This window comes from Nerophis lumbriciformis, linkage group LG37, assembly GCF_033978685.3.
Source record: "Nerophis lumbriciformis linkage group LG37, RoL_Nlum_v2.1, whole genome shotgun sequence".
Taxonomy (NCBI): Eukaryota; Metazoa; Chordata; class Actinopteri; order Syngnathiformes; family Syngnathidae; genus Nerophis; species Nerophis lumbriciformis.
Window position 1 is genome coordinate 13,455,124 of NC_084584.2, and position 20,930 is coordinate 13,476,053.

The following is a 20,930-nucleotide window of genomic DNA, read 5'->3' on the forward strand; positions in this document are numbered from 1 at the left end:
TAGCTATGCTAATATTGCTAACATAGCATGATGTTGAAACGTAATGTTAGCATGTAATTCACATAGCTATGCTAGTATTGCTAACAAAACATGATGTTGAAACGTAATGTTATCGTTAATGTTAGCACGTAAGTCAATGTTAGTATTGCTAATATAGCATGATGTTAAGATATAATTTTAGCAAGTAGCTCAAAGCTTCATATAATTTTAGCAAGTAAGTCATATAGCTGTGCTAATGTTGCTAACATAGCATGATGTTAAGATATAATTTTAGCATGTAGGTCACATAGCTATGCTAGTGTTGCTAACATAACATGATGTTGAAATGTAATGTTAACATGTTGTTCACATAGCTACGCTACTATTGCTAACATAACATTATGTTGAAACGTAATGTTAGCATGTAGCTCACACAGCTATGCTACTATTGCTAACATAACATGATGTTGAAACGTAATGTTATCATTAATTTTGTTAATTTTAGCACATAAGTCAATACCAGTATTGCTAACAGAGCATGATGTTAAGATATAATTTTAGCATGTAGCTCAAAGCTACATATAATTTTAGCAAGTAAGTCATATAGCTATGCTAGTGTTGCTAACATAACATGATGTTGAAATGTAATGTTAACGTGTAGTTCACATAGCCATGCTAGTTGGTAAAATATAATTTGAGCACATAAGTCAATGCTAGTATTGCTAACATAGCATGATGTTAAGATGTAATTTTAGCATGTAGGTCACATAGCTATGTTGCTAACATAACATGATGTTGAAATGTAATGTTAATGTGTAGTTCACATAGTCTTGCTAGTTGGTAAAATATAATTTTAACAAGTAAGTCAATGCTAGTGTTGCTAACATAACATGATGTTGAAACGTAATGTTATCGTTAATTTTGTTAATTTTAGCACATAAGTCAATGCCAGTATTGCTGACAGAGCATGATGTTAAGATATAATTTTAGCATGTAGCTCAAAGCTACATATAATTTTAGCAAGTAAGTCATATAGCTATGCTAGTGTTGCTAACATAGCACGATGTTAAGATATCATTTTAGCATGTAGGTCACATAGCTATGCTAGTGTTGCTAACATAACATGATGTTGAAATACAATGTTAATGTGTAGTTCACATAGCCATGCTAGTTGGTAAAATATAATTTTAGCACGTAAGTCAATGTTAGTATTGCTGATATAGCATGATGTTAAGATATAATTTTAGCATGAAGCTCAAAGCTACATATAATTTTAGCAAGTAAGTCATATAGCCATGCTAGTGTTGCTAACATAACATGATGTTGAAATGTAATGTTAACGTATAGTTCACATAGCCAGGCTAGTTGGTAAAATATAATTTTAGCACATAAGTCAATGCTAGTATTGCTAACATAGCATGATGTTAAGATGTAATTTTAGCATGTAGGTCACATAGCTATGCTAGTGTTGCTAACATAACATGATGTTGAAACGTAATGTTATCGTTAATTTTGTTAATTTTAGCACATAAGTCAATGCCAGTATTGCTAACAGAGCATGATGTTAAGATATAATTTTAGCATGTAGCTCAAAGCTACATATAATTTTAGCATGTAGGTCACATAGCTATGCTAGTGTTGCTAACATAACATGATGTTGAAATGTAATATTAACGTGTAGTTCACATAGCCATGCTCGTTGGTAAAATATAATTTTAGCACGTGAGTCAATGCTAGTATTGCTAACATACTGTAGCATTATTTTAAAATGTAATGTTAGCATATAGCTCATATAGATAGTTATGCTAGTGTTGCTAACATAGCATGATGTTAAGATATAATTTTAGCATGTAGCTCAATGCTAGTATTGCTAACATAGCATGATGTTAAGATATCATTTTAGCATGTAGCTCAATGCAAGTATTGCTAAAGAAGCATGATTTTAAAATGTAATGTTAGCATGTAGCTCACATAGCTGTGCTAGTGTTGCTAACCTAGCATGATGTAAAAATGTAATGTTCGCATGTAGCTCACATAGCTATGCTAGTGTTGCTAACCTAGCATGATGTTAAAATGTAATGTTAGCATCTAGCTCACATAGCCATGCTAGTGTTGCTAACCTAGCATGATGCTAAAATGTAATGTTAGCATGTAGCTCACATAGCTATGCTAGTGTTGCTAACCTAGCATGATGTTAAAATGTAATGTTAGCATGTAGCTCACATAGCTATGCTAGTGTTGCTAACCTAGCATGATGTTAAAATGTAATGTCAGCATGTAGCTGACATAGCTATGCTAGTGTTGCTAACCTAGCATGATGTTAAAATGTAATGTTAGCATGTAGCTCACATAGCTATGCTAGTATTGCTAACCTAGCATGATGTAAAAGTGTAATGTCAGCATGTAGCTCACATAGCTGTGCTAGTGTTGCTAACCTAGCATGATGTTAAAATGTAATGTCAGCATGTAGCTCACATAGCTATGCCAGTGTTGCTAACCTAGCATGATGTTAAAATGTAATGTTAGCATGTAGCTCACATAGCTATGCCAGTGTTGCTAACCTAGCATGATGTAAAAACGTAATGTCAGCATGTAGCTCACATAGCTATGCTAGTGTTGCTAATATAGCATGATGTTAAAATGTAATGTCAGCATGTAGCTGACATAGCTATGCTAGTGTTGCTAACCTAGCATGATGTTAAAATGTAATATTAGCATGTAGCTCACACAGCTATGCTAGTGTTGCTTACCCAGCATGATGTTAAAATGTAATGTTAGCATGTAGCTCACATAGCTATGCTTGTGTTGCTAACCTAGCATGATGTTAAAATGTAATGTTAGCATGTAGCTCACATAGCTATGCTAGTGTTGCTAACCTCGCATGATGTTTAAATGTAATGTTAGCATGTAGCTCACATAGCTATGCTAGTGTTGCTAGCCTGTAATCTACAAAATGTGTTTTAAGTTCCTATTTCTGACTGTCTGGAAACAATTAATTAGACTTGCACTATTTCACTCTGGGGGGGAAAAAAAGCTTCAGTTTTCACATAATTGGGTTTGACCTTTTGGAACACATCCCTACCAAAAAGTGTACTTCTAATAAATAACCTTTCTGCTCCCGCGCCGCCCGTCAAGCCTGAGACCTGCCTAATTGCCTATGCAAATGAGACCATTTCCATTTAAATGATGCATATTTCCATTGTGTCGTCCCACAGGCCCCCCCTTACACACACACACACACACACACACACACACACACACACACACACACACACACACACACACACACACACACACACACACACACACACACACACACACACACACACACACACACACACACACACACACACACACACACACACACACACACACACACACACACACACACACACACACATAGGATTCCTGCGGATATTGTATCTGTGTCGGTATCGTCGAATACTCAAGGTTCCAATATCAGTATCGTACCGGAAGTGAAAAAAGTTGTATCGAGACAGCCCTTGTAAACATATATAGGCTAGCAGCTATGCAACAGCTAAGCGCACAATAGCACACAAGCTAGACATTGGTAATAATCATTGAACAATACAAAACAGCACATTTATCAATATAAACAAGTATAGTTGCACATACAAAGTCTCCTTAGAAAGTATCCGGTAACAAACGTGTCCGCATCATTGAACTTACTGTGTCATGAATAGGGAAACCAATTTGATAAAGGTACCACATTTTCATTCTTCTATGTGTGTTAATAAATATTGTTATTGATAATAAATGACATTTTTTTTTGCAATAATTAAAAATGAGCTGATTATGCACAGCTACTGTCCAGTTGTTATATCTTGTTTCAATCCATCCATTTTCTACCGCTTGTCCCTTTCGGGGTTGCAAGGGGTGCTGGAGCCTATCTCAGCTGCATTCGGGCTTGTTATTTTGAATTAATCATCTCATTTTCAGGTATGACATCAGGTTTGCAATTACAGTAGCAAGTCCAAGAGGTTAGATGGCAGTAGTGTATAGTTTATGGTGTGGTTTTTTTTTAGTTTTCGTTGCGCCCTACAAAGTGTTCATACTGTAAGTATTGTCATTATTACACGGCAGCTCTTTGTTGTAGTTTTCATTAACACACGAGGAGGCGTTGAAATCGCCGCGTAAAATCGCTAATGCTAATCGGTAGCGCGCCAATAGCAAAGCCAACGTATGTTAGCATTAAGCTAGCGCATTTTTTGGGGGGGGGGGGGGGGGGGGGGAGTGGAGCCTTATCCTAGTCGGTTTCTTTGTTGGCATTGGAAATGTCCACATTACCTGCGAGTCGTTTTGGTGGAGTGCGCTCTCAGTGCTGCTGGAGTGCCAAAAAAAAAAAAAGAGTACCGGATTCGGTGCCCGCCTTTACGCACGGACCGGTGACACTGCTCATTTCCTGGAGAGGAAAAGCTTGGGCTAGCTCGCAGGCTAGCTTCAATGCAATGTTTCTTATCCACGCACACACCCGTATTGTTCTCTCCGGTTCTATTGATGTCTCCATCGACCAGGTGCGGTTGGCCGCACACGTGCCAAGTTAACTTTCGGTTTCGATCCCGCCTCGGGCGTGGCATCCCCACCTTAACATGGCACTTGGGATGTCCGATAATGGCTTTTTTGCCGATATCCAATATTCCGATATTGTCCAACTCTTGATTACCGATACCGATATCAACCGATATGTGGAATTAACACATTATTATGCCTAATTTGGACAACCAGGTATGGTGAAGATAAGGTACTTAAAAAAAATAAAATAATAAAAAAAATAAGATGAATAAATTAAAAACATGAATTAAAAAAGAAAGTGAAAAATAATATAAAAACAGTTACATATAAACTAGTAATGAATGAAAATGAGTAAAATTAACTGTTAAAAGTTAGTACTATTAGTGGACCAGCAGCACGCACAATCATGTGTGCTTACGGACTGTATCCCTTGCAGACTGTATTGATATATATCAGGGGTGTCAAACTCAAATACAGAGTGGGCCAAAATTTAAAACTGAACAAAGCCGCGGGCCAAGGTTGAACAAATGAACCTTTTAATAGGGACCCAAACAAGTTTTGCATTGAATATTGAACAAGCAAGGCTTATATAACTTTATAGTGACATGCAAAATCGAGTTTCTAATAATAATAATTCAAAAATATCAATGGCATATCAAATAACATTTGAATAAAAATCGAATGCCTCTTTTCTATTTGCAGCCTTCTGAGGTAAATATCAAAATAAACTTTTTCCACAGGCTAATAATACATTTGAAAATAAAATAACAATAATGAATGAATCAAACATTCAAGCCTTGAAGTAGCAAGAGAAAGGGGGGGCTGGTTTGGTGTATATTGTGGCGTCTCGGAAGAGTTAGTGCTGCAAGGGATTCTGGGTATTTGTTCTGTTGTGTTTATGTTGTGTTACGGTGCGGATGTGTTTGTCATTCTTGTTTGGTGTGGTTTCACAGTGCGGCGCATATTTGTAACAGTGTTAAAGTTGTTTATGCGGCCACCCTCGGTGTGACCTGTATGGCTGTTGATCAAGCATACTTTGCATTCACTTATGTGTGTGTAGAAGCCGCATATATCATGTGATAGGGGCCGGCACGCTGTTTGTACGGAGGAAAAGCAGACGTGACGACAGGTTGTAGAGGACGCTAAAGGCAGTCGCCCCCAATATTGTTGTCCGGGTGGAAATCGGGAGAAATTCAGGAGAATGGTTGCCCCGGGAGACTTTTGAGAGGGGCACTGAAAATACCGGCGGGCCGGCTCTAATGTTAATTTGATATTGCCTCAAGGGCCAAATGAAATTACACGGCGGGCCAAATTTGGCCCGCGGGCCAGAGTTTGACACCTATGATCTATATTGATCATACTTGCCAACCTTGAGACCTCCGATTTCGGGAGGTGGGGGGTGGGGGTGGGGGGTGGGCGTGGTTGGGGCGTGGCTAAGAGGGGAGGAGTATATTTACAGCTAGAATTCACCAAGTCAAGTATTTCATATATATATAAAATAAATATATATATATATATATATAAAATAAATATATATATATATATATATATATATATATATATATATATATGTATATATATATATAGATAGAATTCACTGAAAGTCAAGTATTTTCTTATATATATATATATATATATATATATATATATATATATATATATATATATATATATATATATATATATATATATATATATATATATATATATATAAGAAATACTTATATATATCAATCTATCTATCTATCAAGAGGGACAGGGACAGAGACAGCACACAGTGCATGTGGAACACATGTTACCATGGCGAGAAAACATGGAGAGACTGCCAGTTATCTAGTCTCCACCAGTTGCAGAAAATGTGCCATCAGTACAACTGGACAGTGCTGTTTCAGTTCCATCATCAGGACCATCAGTGAGTCAGACACAAACTAGTCTCATCATTGAACCAGATTCAAGGGCTGCTGAGTTGCCATCATCAGAACCCAGATCACCCACAACAAAAACCCCACCAGTGATCCGCAGGTACCCAGAAAGGTTTCGAGTACCACCAAAAAAACTGAATCTCTGAAGACAGTATAAAAATCTGTTAAAGGTGTACAAATACTGTTTGTATAATAAGCATGTTATTGTTTACAAATGAGGGTTAAGAGTTCAGTACTAAAAAAAAAAAAGAATGTGGCTTAAGTACAGTTTTTTAATTGAGCTGCTGCATTTTTTGGTTGGGTTGTTTATTTCTTTTAAGTATCTTCTACATTTCTAAAAGGGGAGGAATGTAATAGAGTGATCTATGTTTGTCTGTTGCCATCTCCTGGTGAGTGTTGGCTATAGCGTACTGGGGTTACTTTTTGGTTGGCCAACGATTTACGTGGTGTTGCGCACCTGACATCAAGTGTGTGAGTCTGTTCTGAAGTTGACAATAAAGAGATGTGCTTCATCACCTCGCCTGGTTATTGCCTCCAACTCAATATATTACAACAACATTGCTCCATGCGGACCTGGAGGGTCCACATGGAGCTGGAGGGGGAGTGGCCTCCAGGTCCGCCTGAATTTCGGGAGATTTTCGGGAGAAGATTTGTCCTGGGAGGTTTTCGGGAGAGACGCTGAATTTCGGGAGTCTCCCGGAAAATCCCGGAGGGTTGGCAAGTATGATATTGATATATAATGTAGGAACCAGCATATTAATAACAGAAAGAAACAACCCTTTCGTGTGAATGAGTGTAAATGGGGGAGGGAGTTTTTTTGGGTTGGTGCACTAATTGTAAGTGTATCTTGTGTTTTTTTTATGTTGATTTAATTTAAAAACAAACAAACAAACAAAAACAAAACGATACCGATAATAATAAAAAAACAATACCGATAATTTCCGATATTACATTTTAAAGCATTTATCGTCCGATAATATCGGCAGGCCGATATTATCGGACATCTCTACATGGCACCGTTAGGGGGGGGTCATTCTTTTCTTACATTCCCTGGGAGTCCCTCTCTCCTGGCCTCTTCTTCGGCGCACATAAAAAGAAGACGGCGGCCGTGCCTGAGCGAGCGCCACGCGGCGCCGGAGTAATATGCATTTAAATTGAATCCGGCGTCGCGGCCGCCGCCGCTCGCCATGTGATCACAATCCCACACGTCAGGCTAAGTGGGACAAGTGTGAGGCGACTATTTATCGCTTGGTAGTCATATTCCTATTGTTTAGTTTGCAGTGCATCTGCCTCGCACTGTTTACTGTTGGTGATCAATATTCAAGTGTGTGTGTGTGTGTGTGTGTGTGTGTGTGTGTGTGTGTGTTGCTTACTCACCAGCTTTCTTCCAGATTTCTTCAGGGACATAACCAGACACAGGTCGCTGCAGAAGCTCCCTGTGAATTTCTGTAGGGGGTGGACAAAAAAAAAACAACAACCCACGTTGTTATCGTCTCCCACGACATGATGCATGATGGGAAATAAAACGGGCAGTTGTGTGGATAGCTGGAATAACATAGATCTCCTTTGAAAAAAAAAAAAAAGACGCTCAAAACACAACACTTTTCGAGGAGCAGCTTTTTATGTCGTCATGAAGGGGGAGAGTGTCTTTATCAGGCTTCACTACACATTTTAAAAGGAGCTGTCAGTTTGATCATGTAGGTTTTCTTCAGCTAATATGCTAACCTAGCATGATGTTACAATGTAATGTTAGCATGTAGCTCACATAGCGATGCTAGTGTTGCTAACCTAGCATGATGTTAAAATGTAATGTTAACACGTAGCTCATATTGCTATGCTAGTGTCGCTTACCTAAGATAATAATAAAATGTAATGTCAGCATGTAGCTCACATAGCCATGCTAGTGTTGCTAATCAAGCATGATGTTAAAATGTAATATTAGCATGTAGCTCACAAAGCCGTGTTAACCTAGCATGATGTTAAAATGTAATGTTAGCATATAGCTCATATTGCTATGATAGTGTCGCTTACCTAGGATAATGCTAAAATGTAATGTTAGCATGTAGCTCACATAGCTATGCTAGTGTTGCTAACCTAGCATGATGTTAAAATGTAATGTTAGCATGTAGCTCACATAGCTATGCTAGTGTTGCTAACTTAGCATGATGTTAAAATGTACTGTTAGCATGTAGCTCACATAGCTACGCTCGTGTTGCTAACTTAGTATGATGTGAAAATGTAATATTAGCATGTAGCTCACAAAGCTATGCTAGTGTTGCTAACTTAGCATAATGTTAAAATGTAATGTTATCAGGTAGCTCACATACTGTAGGTATGCTAGTGTTGCTAACCTAACAAAATGTTAAAATGTAATATTAGCATGTAGCTAGGTTAGTGTTGCTAACCGAGCATGATGTTAAAATGTAATATTAGCATGTATCTCATATAGTTAAACTACTGTTGCTAACCTAGCATGATGTTAAAATGCAATGTTAGCATGTATCTCATATTGCTATGCTAGTGTCTTTAACCTAGCATGATGCTAAAATGTAATGTTAGAATGTAGCTCAAGTAGCTATGTTAGTGTTAACCTATCATGATGTTATAATGTAATGTTAGCATGTAGCTCACATAGCTAAGCTAATGTTGCTTACCCAGCACGGTGTTAAAATGTAATGTTAACATGTAGCTCACATAGCTGTGCTAATGTTGCTAACCTAGCATGATGTTAAAATGTAATGTTAGCATGTAGCTCACACAGCTACGCTAGTGTTGCTAACATTTGTGCTAACATTTAAGCGACACACACAAAATGGTGACATGTAATAGATTCTAGTGTACGTCTCAGACATATTTACTGTGAGTAAACAATGAGTGGATGTAAACAAACCTGACACTGGGTTGTCCTGCCCTGCTGGGCTCTGCTGCCTGGACTGCCCTCCGCCGGCGCCCTTCTTCAGCTCCTCGGCGTCGCTGTAACGGCGTATCCAGTAGTTGAGCTCCTCGCGGTCGGCCTCCTGGCAGCGGCGCAGCACGGTCAGCGAGCGCCGGGTCTTCTCCACCATGTCCATGATGCAGTTCAGCAGCTAGGGGGCGATCAAGGCACACCAGGTGCTGAGTTTACACTTACTAATACACAACACTTATGATACTATTTTTATATAGCTAACACTTCCTGTTCCTGTTGACTATCCATACACTTATACACACAATAAGACACTTTCACAAACACACAATGAGACACTTTCACAAACACACAATAAGACACTTTCACAAACACACAATGAGACACTTTTACAAACACACAATGAGACACTTTCACAAACACACACTTACAGAAACACACAATAAGACACATTCACAAACACACAATAAGACACTTCCACAAACACACAATGAGACACTTTCACAAACACACACTTACAGATACACACAATAAGACACATTCACAAACACACAATAAAACACTTTCACAAATACACAATAAAACACTTTCATAAACACAATAAGACACTTTCACAATCACACAATAACACACACTCACTAACACACTCTTTCACAAACACAATAACACTCTTTCACAAACACACACTTAGACAAACACACAATGAGACACTTTCACAAACACACTTTCACAAACACACAGTGAGACACTTTCACAAACAGACAATAAGACACTTTCACAAATACACAATAAAACACTTTCATAAACACAATAAGATACTTTCACAAACGCACAATTAGACACTTTCACAAACACACAATAACACACACTCACTAACACACTCTTTCACAAACACAATAACACTCTTTCACAAACACACACTTAGACAAACACACAATGAGACACTTTCACAAACACACTTTCACAAACACACAGTGAGACACTTTCACAAACAGACAATAAGACACTTTCACAAATACACAATAAAACACTTTCATAAACACAATAAGATACTTTCACAAACACACAATTAGACACTTTCACAAACACACAATAACACACACTCACTAACACACTCTTTCACAAACACAATAACACTCTTTCACAAACACACACTTAGACAAACACACAATGAGACACTTTCACAAACACACAATGAGACACTTTCACAAACACTCAATGAGACACTTTCACAAACACACAATGGGACACTTTCACAAACACACAATAAGACACTTTCACAAACACACAAGGAGACACTTTCACAAACACACAATGAGACAGTTTCACAAACACACACTTACACAAACACACAATGAGACACTTTCACAAACACACAATGACACTTTCACAAACACACAAGACATTTTCACAAACACACAATGAGACACTTTCACAAACACACAACAAGACACTTTCACAAACACACAATAAGACACTTTCACAAACACACAATGAGACACAAACACACACTTACACAAACACACAATGAGACACTTTCACAAACACACTGAGACACTTTCACAAACACACAATGAGACACTTTCACAAACACAAAAGACATTTCCACAAACACACAATGAGACACTTTCACAAACACACAATAAGACACTTTTGCAAACACACAAAGAGACACTTTCACAAACACACAATGAGACACTTTCACAAACACACACTTACACAAACACACAATGAGACACTTTCACAAACACACAATGCCACTTTTACAAACACACAATACATTTTCACAAACACACAATGAGACACTTTCACAAACACACAAGACACTTTCACAAACACACAATAAGACACTTTCACAAACACACAATGAGACACTTTCACAAACACACAAGACATTTTCGCAAACACACAATGAGACACTTTCACAAACACACAATAAGACACTTTCCCAAACACACAATAAGACACTTTCACAAACACACAATGAGACACTTTTACAAACACACACTTACACAAACACACAATGAGACACTTTCACAAATACACAATGAGACACTTTCACAAACACTCAATGAGACATTTTCACAAACACACAATGAGACACTTTCACAAACACACAATGAGACACTTTCACAAACACACCATGAGACACTTTCACAAACACACAATGAGACACTTTCCCAAAACCCTCAAATCTAGACTCCAAACATCCCAGAACAAATTAGTCAGATTACTTCTAGACCTCCACCCCAGATCAAACCTCACTCCTACCCACTTCTCCAAAGTGGTCTGGCTCAGGGTGGAGGACAGAGTAAAACAACTTGCACTGAGCCTGGTCTATAAAATCCGCTACACCTCCCTGATACCGAAGTACATGTCAAACTACTTCCTTAACGTAAATGACCGCCATAACCACAACACCAGGGGGAGCTCAACAAACCTTTTGTTCAGATTCCGATCTAACAAAGGTCTTAACTCATTCTCCTTCTATGCCACATCAATATGGAATGCACTCCCAACAGGTGTAAAAGAAAGGGCATCTCTATCCTCCTTCAAAACCGCACTAAAAGAACACCTCCAATGGTCAATTGTATGGAATATGTACTGTACCGTGCAATCTACTAATAAAAGTTTCAATCAATCAATCACCATATGACACACACTGTGCATGTGCAGTAGGCTACTACACAGTACTTAGTGCTATACTGTACTATACTACACAGTACTTGGTAGTATACTGTGCAGTACTATACATGTGCAATACTATACATTAGTTACTAGTATACTATGCAGTACTATACATGTGCAGTACTATACATTAGTTACTAGTATACTATGCAGTACTATACATGTGCAGTACTACACATTTGTTACTAGTATACTATGCAGTACTATACATGTGCAGTACTACACATTAGTTACTAGTATACTATGCAGTACTCTACATGTGCAGTACTGTACATTAGTTACTAGTATACTATGCAGTACTATACATGTGCAGTACTGTACATTAGTTACTAGTATACTATGCAGTACTATACATGTGCAGTACTACACATTTGTTACTAGTATACTATGCAGTACTATACATGTGCAGTACTACACATTAGTTACTAGTATACTTTGCAGTATTATACATGTGCAGTACTACACAAAAGTTATTAGTATACTGTACATGTGCAGTACTACACATTAGTTACTAGTATACTGTACATGTGCAGTAGTAGTAGTAGTAGTAGTAGTAGTACACAGTGGTTAGTAGTACAGATGTGTATGCAGTGTGTAAAAGTGTAAATATAAAAATGTTATTACTTTTCTTACATGGTCAAGGTGTTTCCACTCCTCTGCCCACTCTCTCTCTGTCAGACGGTGGTCGATCATCTCCTCCTGTCTCCCCCCACCATGCACCCCTAAAGGAACACACACACACACACACACACACACATATTAGATAACACACACACACACACACACACAATGAGACACTTTCTCAAACACACGCTTACACGAACACACAATAAGGCACTTTCACAAACACACACTACACAAACACATAATGAGACACTTTCACAAACACACAATGAGACACTTTCACAAACACACACTTGCACAAACACAATGAGACACTTTCACAAACACACAATGAGACACTTTGACAAACACTTACACAAACACACAATGAGACACTTTCACAAACACATACTTACACAAACACACAATAAGACACTTTCACAAACACAAAATGAGACACTTTCACAAACACACAATGAGACACTGTCACAAACACACAATGAGACACTTTCACAAACACACACTTACACAAACACACAATAAGACACTTTCACAAACACAAAATGAGACACTTTCACAAACACACAATGAGACACTGTCACAAACACACAATGAGACCCTTTCACAAACACACACTTACACAAACACACAATAAGACACTTACACAAACACAATGAGACACTTTCACAAACACACAATAAGACACTTTGACAAACACACAATGAGACATGTTCACAAACACACACTTACACAAACACACAATAAGACACTTTCACAAATACAAAATGAGACACTTTCACAAACACACAATGATACACTTTCACAAACACACAATGAGACCCTGTCACAAACACACAATGAGACCCTTTCACAAACATAAACTTACACAAACACACAATGAGACACTTTCACAAACACACACTTACACAAACACACAATAAGACACTTTCACAAACACACAATGAGACACTCACAAACACACAATAAGACACTTTCACAAACACAAAATGAGACACTCACAAACACACAATGAGACACTTTCACAAACACACACTTACACAAACACACAATGAGACACTTTCACAAACACACAATGAGACACTCACAAACACACAATAAGACACTTTCACAAACACACACTTACACAAACACACAATGAGACACTCACAAACACACAATGAGACACTCACAAACACACAATGAGACACTTTCACAAACACACACTTACACAAACTCACAATGAGACACTTTCACAAACACACAATAAGACACTTTCACAAACACACAATGAGACACTTTCACAAACACACACTTACACAAACACACAATAAGACACTTTCACAAACACCCAATAAGACACTTTCACAAACACACAATGAGACACTTTCACAAACACACAATGAGACACTTTCACAAACACACAATGAGACACTGTCACAAACACACAATGAGACACTTTCACAAACACACACTTACACAAACACACAATAAGACACTTTCACAAACACAAAATGAGACACTTTCACAAACACACAATGAGACACTGTCACAAACACACAATGAGACCCTTTCACAAACACACACTTACAAAAACACACAATAAGACACTTACACAAACACAATGAGACACTTTCACAAACACACAATAAGACACTTTGACAAACACACAAACACACAATGAGACACGTTCACAAACACACACTTACACAAACACACAATAAGACACTTTCACAAACACAAAATGAGACACTTTCACAAACACAAAATGATACACTTTCACAAACACACAATGAGACCCTGTCACAAACACACAATGAGACCCTTTCACAAACATACACTTACACAAACACACAATGAGACACTTTCACAAACAAACACTTACACAAACACACAATAAGACACTTTCACAAACACACAATGAGACACTCACAAACACACAATAAGACACTTTCACAAACACAAAATGAGACACTCACAAACACACAATGAGACACTTTCACAAACACACACTTACACAAACACACAATGAGACACTTTCACAAACACACAATGAGACACTCACAAACACACAATAAGACACTTTCACAAACACACACTTACACAAACACACAATGAGACACTCACAAACACACAATGAGACACTTTCACAAACACACACTTACACAAACACACAATGAGACACTTTCACAAACACACACTTACACAAACACACAATAAGACACTTTCACAAACACACACTTACACAAACACACAATAAGACACTTTCACAAACACACAATAAGACACTTTCACAAACACACAATGAGACACTTTCACAAACACACAATGAGACACTGTCACAAACACACAATGAGACACTGTCACAAACACACAATGAGACCCTTTCACAAACACACACTTACACAAACACACAATAAGACACTTTCACAAACACACAATAAGACACTTTCACAAACACACAATGAGACCCTTTCACAAACACACACTTACACAAACACACAATAAGACACTTACACAAACACAATGAGACACTTTCACAAACACACAATGAGACACTTTCACAAACACACAATGAGACACTGTCACAAACACACAATGAGACACTGTCACAAACACACAATGAGACACTGTCACAAACACACAATGAGACCCTTTCACAAACACACACTTACACAAACACACAATAAGACACTTTCACAAACACACAATAAGACACTTTCACAAACACACAATGAGACACTTTCACAAACACACAATGAGACACTTTCACAAACACACAATGAGACGCTGTCACAAACACACAATGAGACACTGTCACAAACACACAATGAGACCCTTTCACAAACACACACTTACACAAACACACAATAAGACACTTACACAAACACAATGAGACACTTTGACAAACACACAATAAGACACTTTGACAAACACACAAACACACAATGAGACACGTTCACAAACACACACTTACACAAACACACAATAAGACACTTTCACAAACACAAAATGAGACACTTTCACAAACACACAATGATACACTTTCACAAACACACAATGAGACCCTGTCACAAACACACAATGAGACCCTTTCACAAACATACACTTACACAAACACACAATGAGACACTTTCACAAACACACACTTACACAAACACACAATAAGACACTTTCACAAACACACAATGAGACACTTTCACAAACACACAATGAGACACTTTCACAAACACAAAATGAGACACTTTCACAAACACACAATGAGACACTCACAAACACACAATGAGACACTTTCACAAACACACACTTACACAAACACACAATGAGACACTTTCACAAACACACAATGAGACACTCACAAACACACAATAAGACACTTTCACAAACACACACTTACACAAACACACAATGACACACTCACAAACACACAATGAGACACTTTCACAAACACACACTTACACAAACACACAATGAGACACTTTCACAAACACACACTTACACAAACACACAATAAGACACTTTCACAAACACACAATGAGACACTTTCACAAACACACACTTACACAAACACACAATAAGACACTTTCACAAACACACAATGAGACACTTTCACAAACACACAATGAGACACTTTCACAAACACACAATGAGACGCTTTCACAAACACACAATGAGACACTTTCACAAACACACACTTACACAAACACACAATGAGACACTTTCACAAACACACAATAAGAGAATTTCACAAACACACAATGAGACACTTTCACAAACACACACTTACACAAACACACAATGAGACACTTTCACAAACACACAATAAGAGACTTTCACAAACACACAATGAGACACTTTCACAAACACACAATAAGAGAATTTCACAAACACACAATGAGACACTTTCACAAACACACACTTACACAAACACACAATGAGACACTTTCACAAACACACAATAAGAGACTTTCACAAACACACAATGAGACACTTTCACAAACACACAATAACACACTAGGCTGTGCTGGTCTCTCACCGAGGGGGCGGGCTCTCTCGCGGATCTCTCTGTGATTGGAGGGTGGGTGGCGGTAGGCGTCGCGGTAGTGGTGTGCGACCGCCATGTCGTCCAGGCGGTAGTGCGGCGGTGGCGGCGGCGGCAGCGGACCCGGGTGCGGCTGGTAGGGGATGCCGTTGGACGGGCTGAAGCGCAGGGCGGGGCTGACGGTGCACGGCCGCTTGCCCGGGTGCACGTCCGGGTGTGGCGGGGCGGCGGCGGCGTCGCGGTCCAAGCCGTTCTCTTTGCTTCTGGAAAGGAGCGAGCGTGAGCTAATGCTAACAATGCTAACTACATGTAGCTTCTACAAGATCAGCTGCTTTTTTGCCTGCTTGCAAAGATGAATGTAGCCAGGTGTGTGTGTGTGTGAGTGTGTGTGTTAGCAGCCCCCCCACACACACACATCTCTCCCATGAACAGATTGAACTTCTTAATGAGATGTTTTTACGGCATCCTAATGCTCATCCATATGCTCTTCTTCCCTCCATCGCTCTCTGCCTCCCTGGGCTCATCCCACCATTCTCTCCCTCCTCCTCCTCCTCTTCCTCCTCTTCCTCCTCTTCCCGCAGCAACAATCTTTGTGTCCTCGGGGGACGTCCACGCTCTCCCACCACCTTCATTTATGTCCACATGTTGGCCCCCGGGGACCACTGGCCCTTTCACGATAAAACTACACCCACGTGACCCCGTGGCGTGTGCTATTGTTTTCATGGCAAACACAACACATGGTGGCGCTGTTGAGATAGGCACCACAAGTCATATTGACTTGAAATTTCTCACACTGCTCTGCAAAATATGTAACATGAAACCTCTAATAAATAATAAATATGTATTACATGTATGCTAGCATGTCTTATATACAAACCCCGTTTCCATATGAGTTGAGAAATTGTGTTAGATATAAATATAAACGGAATACAATGATTTGCAAATCATTTTCCACCCATATTCAATTGAATATGCTACAAAGACAACATATTCGATGTTCAAACTGATAAACAATTTTTTTTTTTTGCAAATAATCATTAACTTTAGAATTTGATGCCAGCAACACGTGACAAAGAAGTTGGGAAAGGTGGCAATAAATACTGATAAAGTTGAGGAATGCTCATCAAACACTTATTTGGAACATCCCACAGGTGTGCAGGCTAATTGGGAACAGGTGGGTGCCATGATTGGGTATAAAAACCGCTTCCCAAAAAATGCTCAGTCTTTCACAAGAAAGGATGGGGCGAGGTACACCCCTTTGTCCACAACTGCGTGAGCAAATAGTCGAACAGTTTAAGAACAACTTTTCTCAAAGTGCAATTGCAAGAAATTTAGGGATTTCAACATCTACGGTCCATAATATCATCAAAAGGTTCAGAGAATCTGGAGAAATCACTGCACGTAAGCGACATGGCCGGAAACCAACATTGAATGACCGTGACCTTCGATCCTTCAGACGGCACTGTATCAAAAACCGACAGCAATCTCTAAAGGATATCACCACATGGGCTCAGGAACACTTCAGAAAACCACTGTCACTAAATACAGTTGGTCGCTACATCTGTAAGTGCAAGTTAAAGCTCTACTATGCAAAGCGAAAGCCATTTATCAACAACACCCAGAAACGCCGCCGGCTTCTCTGGGCCCGAGATCATCTAAGATGGACTCATGCAAAGTGGAAAAGTGTTCTGTGGTCTGACGAGTCCACATTTCAAATTGTTTTTGGAAATATTCGACATCGTGTCATCCGGATCAAAGGGGAAGCGAACCATCCAGACTGTTATCGACGCAAAATTGAAAAGCCAGCATCTGCGATAGTATGGGGGGTGCATTAATGCCCAAGGCATGGGTAACTTACACATCTGTGAAGGCACCATTAATGCTGAAAGGTACATACAGGTTTTGGAACAACATATGCTGCCATCTAAGCGCCGTCTTTTTCATGGACGCCCCTGCTTATTTCAGCAAGACAATGCCAAGCCGCATTCAGCACATGTTACAACAGCGTGGCTTCGTAAAAAAAGAGTGCTGGTACTTTCCTGGCCCGCCTGCAGTCCAGACCTGTCTCCCATCAAAAATGTGTGGCGCATTATGAAGCATAAAATACGACAGCGGAGACCCCGGACTGTTGAACGACTGAAGCTCTACATAAAACAAGAATGGGAAAGAATTCCACTTTCAAAGCTTCAACAATTAGTTTTCTCAGTTCCCAATCGTTTATTGAGTGTTGTTAAAAGAAAAGGTGATGTAACACAGTGGTGAACATGTCCTTTCCCAACTACTTTGGCACATGTTGCAGCCATGAAATTATAAGTTAATTATTATTTACAAAAAAAAAATAAAGTTTATGAGTTTGAACATCAAATATCTTGTCTTTGTAGTGCATTCAATTGAATATGGGTTGAAAAGGATTTGCAAATCATTGTATTCCGTTTATATTTACATCTAACACAATTTCCCAACTCATATGGAAACGGGGTTTGTACATGTATGCATTACAAAAATGTCTACCTGTCGGGAGTCCGCCTCTTCCCGTTGTCATTGAGGTCCAGCAGCAGCTCGGAGGAGTCCACTGGGGACGTGGTGCTGGTGTCCAGCAGTAGCTGCTCGTGCTGGGCCAGGTACTGGGCCGGGTTCTGCTTGGCCAGTCGGGCGCAGTGAAGGAGCTCCCTCTGCAGGAGAGGCAGGTTGGCCTGCAGGGGGAAAGAAAACAACAACAACAACATCACCAACAGTTCAACAGAACCTTCATGTTACAGTCGGGAAGGGATTCATAATCTCCCGTAAGAGGAAGAGGGGTTGGGGGTTGGTGTTAAACATTTTGCAATGCAGACTGCTGAAAATGATGGAAAGCGCCAGTCTTCATAGCAACTGACACTGTGGTCCAAAGTTGGAACAAAACACATTTCAAAACATTCAACACTCTACACCCCTCAATTTGTCACGCTTCCCGTGTCAGGTAAACGGCGATGAATGGATCTCTTCCTGCTGTACATCAAGCGCCATCTTGTGGAGTTAATAGACGCCTACATCGGGAGGCTAATGCGAGTGTGTCAAGACTTGGTCCTGGGTGTGTGCTTTTCCGGGAAGCAACGGAAAGTTGGCACGGGCGAGACGGGAACCAAGGTACATGATTTATTTATTAAAAAAAAGATCAAACAAAAAGCGCGCACAATGGCGGAGAATAAACTATGAAAAACAAAAAGACTATAAACATGGAACCAAAACTTACTGTGACAAGGGACATGAAGCAGGATCATAGAGGAGTGTGCAGAAGCATATATGGGGTGCGGTATGGGGTGCGAGGTCGTCAGAAAAACAAACTGAAAAACACTGAACTTAAATACTACAGACATGATTAACGAAAACAGGTGCGTGACTCAAGACGTGAAACAGGTGCGTGACGTGACAGGTGAAAACTAATGGTTGCTATGGTGACAAGACAAGGGAGTGAAAAGCCAGAAACTAAACAAAACATGACTTAAAACAAAACATGATTACACAAACATGACAGAGCCCCTCCCTTAAGGACAGATACCAGATGTCCAAAAACAGAAAATATCAACAAGAGTCATGGGAGGGCGGGAGGGGGACATGGCGGTGGGTCGCCAGACCACGTGTCCCCGTATCCACCGGGGCAGAGTTAGGTGGCGGCGGCGAGTGGAACGCCGCTGCAGCAGGCGAGGCGGGCGCCCAGGGAATGGCCACATTCGTGGCCGACTGGGAGGTGGGCGCACTTGGCGTGGCGGGCGACCAGGTAGCGGCCATATCCGTGGCCGACGAGGAGGCAGGCGCGTCATCATCGTGGCAGGCGTGGCTTGGCGTGGTGAGTCAGGCGGCGAAGCTCGGCGTGGCGCGTCAGGCGGCGAAGCTCGGCGTGGGTCTTGGTATAGGTCTTGGTCTTGGCGTGGGTGTTGGTCTTGGTTTGGGTCTTGGCATGGCGGGTCTTGATCTTGGCATGGCGGGTCTTGGTCTTGGCATGGCGGGTCTTGGTCTTGGCATGGCGGGTCTTGGTCTTGGCATGGCGGGTCTTGGTCTTGGCATGGCGGGTCTTGGTCTTGGTCTTGGCATGGCGGGTCTTGGTCTTGGTCTTGGCATGGCGGGTCTTGGTCTTGGCATGGCGGGTCTTGGCGTCGTGAAGCTGCGACTGGCGGCACTTGGCGTCGTGAAGCTGCGACTGGCGGCACTTGGCGTCGTGGAGCTGCGACTGGCGGCACTTGGCGTCGTGGAGCTGTGACTGGCGGCACTTGGCGTCGTGGAG

The 20,930-nt window shown here is 40.2% G+C and overlaps 1 protein-coding gene across 11 annotated transcripts in view; it reads right to left on the reverse strand.

The window, feature by feature from the left end:
• Positions 1-20,930, reverse strand: part of runx1t1 (RUNX1 partner transcriptional co-repressor 1) — a 362,940-nt gene that overhangs the window by 15,368 nt on the left and 326,642 nt on the right. For 6 of the 11 annotated variants that reach the window (XR_009811704.1, XM_061930757.1, XM_061930760.1 and 3 more), the window contains 5 exons: positions 19,181-19,362; positions 16,664-16,932; positions 12,652-12,749; positions 9,325-9,520; positions 7,812-7,880 (listed from right to left, as the gene is read on the reverse strand). Coding sequence is in view for 10 of the 11 variants with exons in the window: in XM_061930757.1 (XP_061786741.1) it covers positions 7,812-7,880; positions 9,325-9,520; positions 12,652-12,749; positions 16,664-16,932; positions 19,181-19,362 (814 nt within the window). In the remaining variant the exon portion in view is untranslated. The remainder of the gene's footprint in view (positions 1-7,811; positions 7,881-9,324; positions 9,521-12,651; positions 12,750-16,663; positions 16,933-19,180; positions 19,363-20,930) is intronic. The other 5 variants (XM_061930761.1, XM_061930759.1, XM_061930765.1 and 2 more) reach the window with 2 other exon arrangements.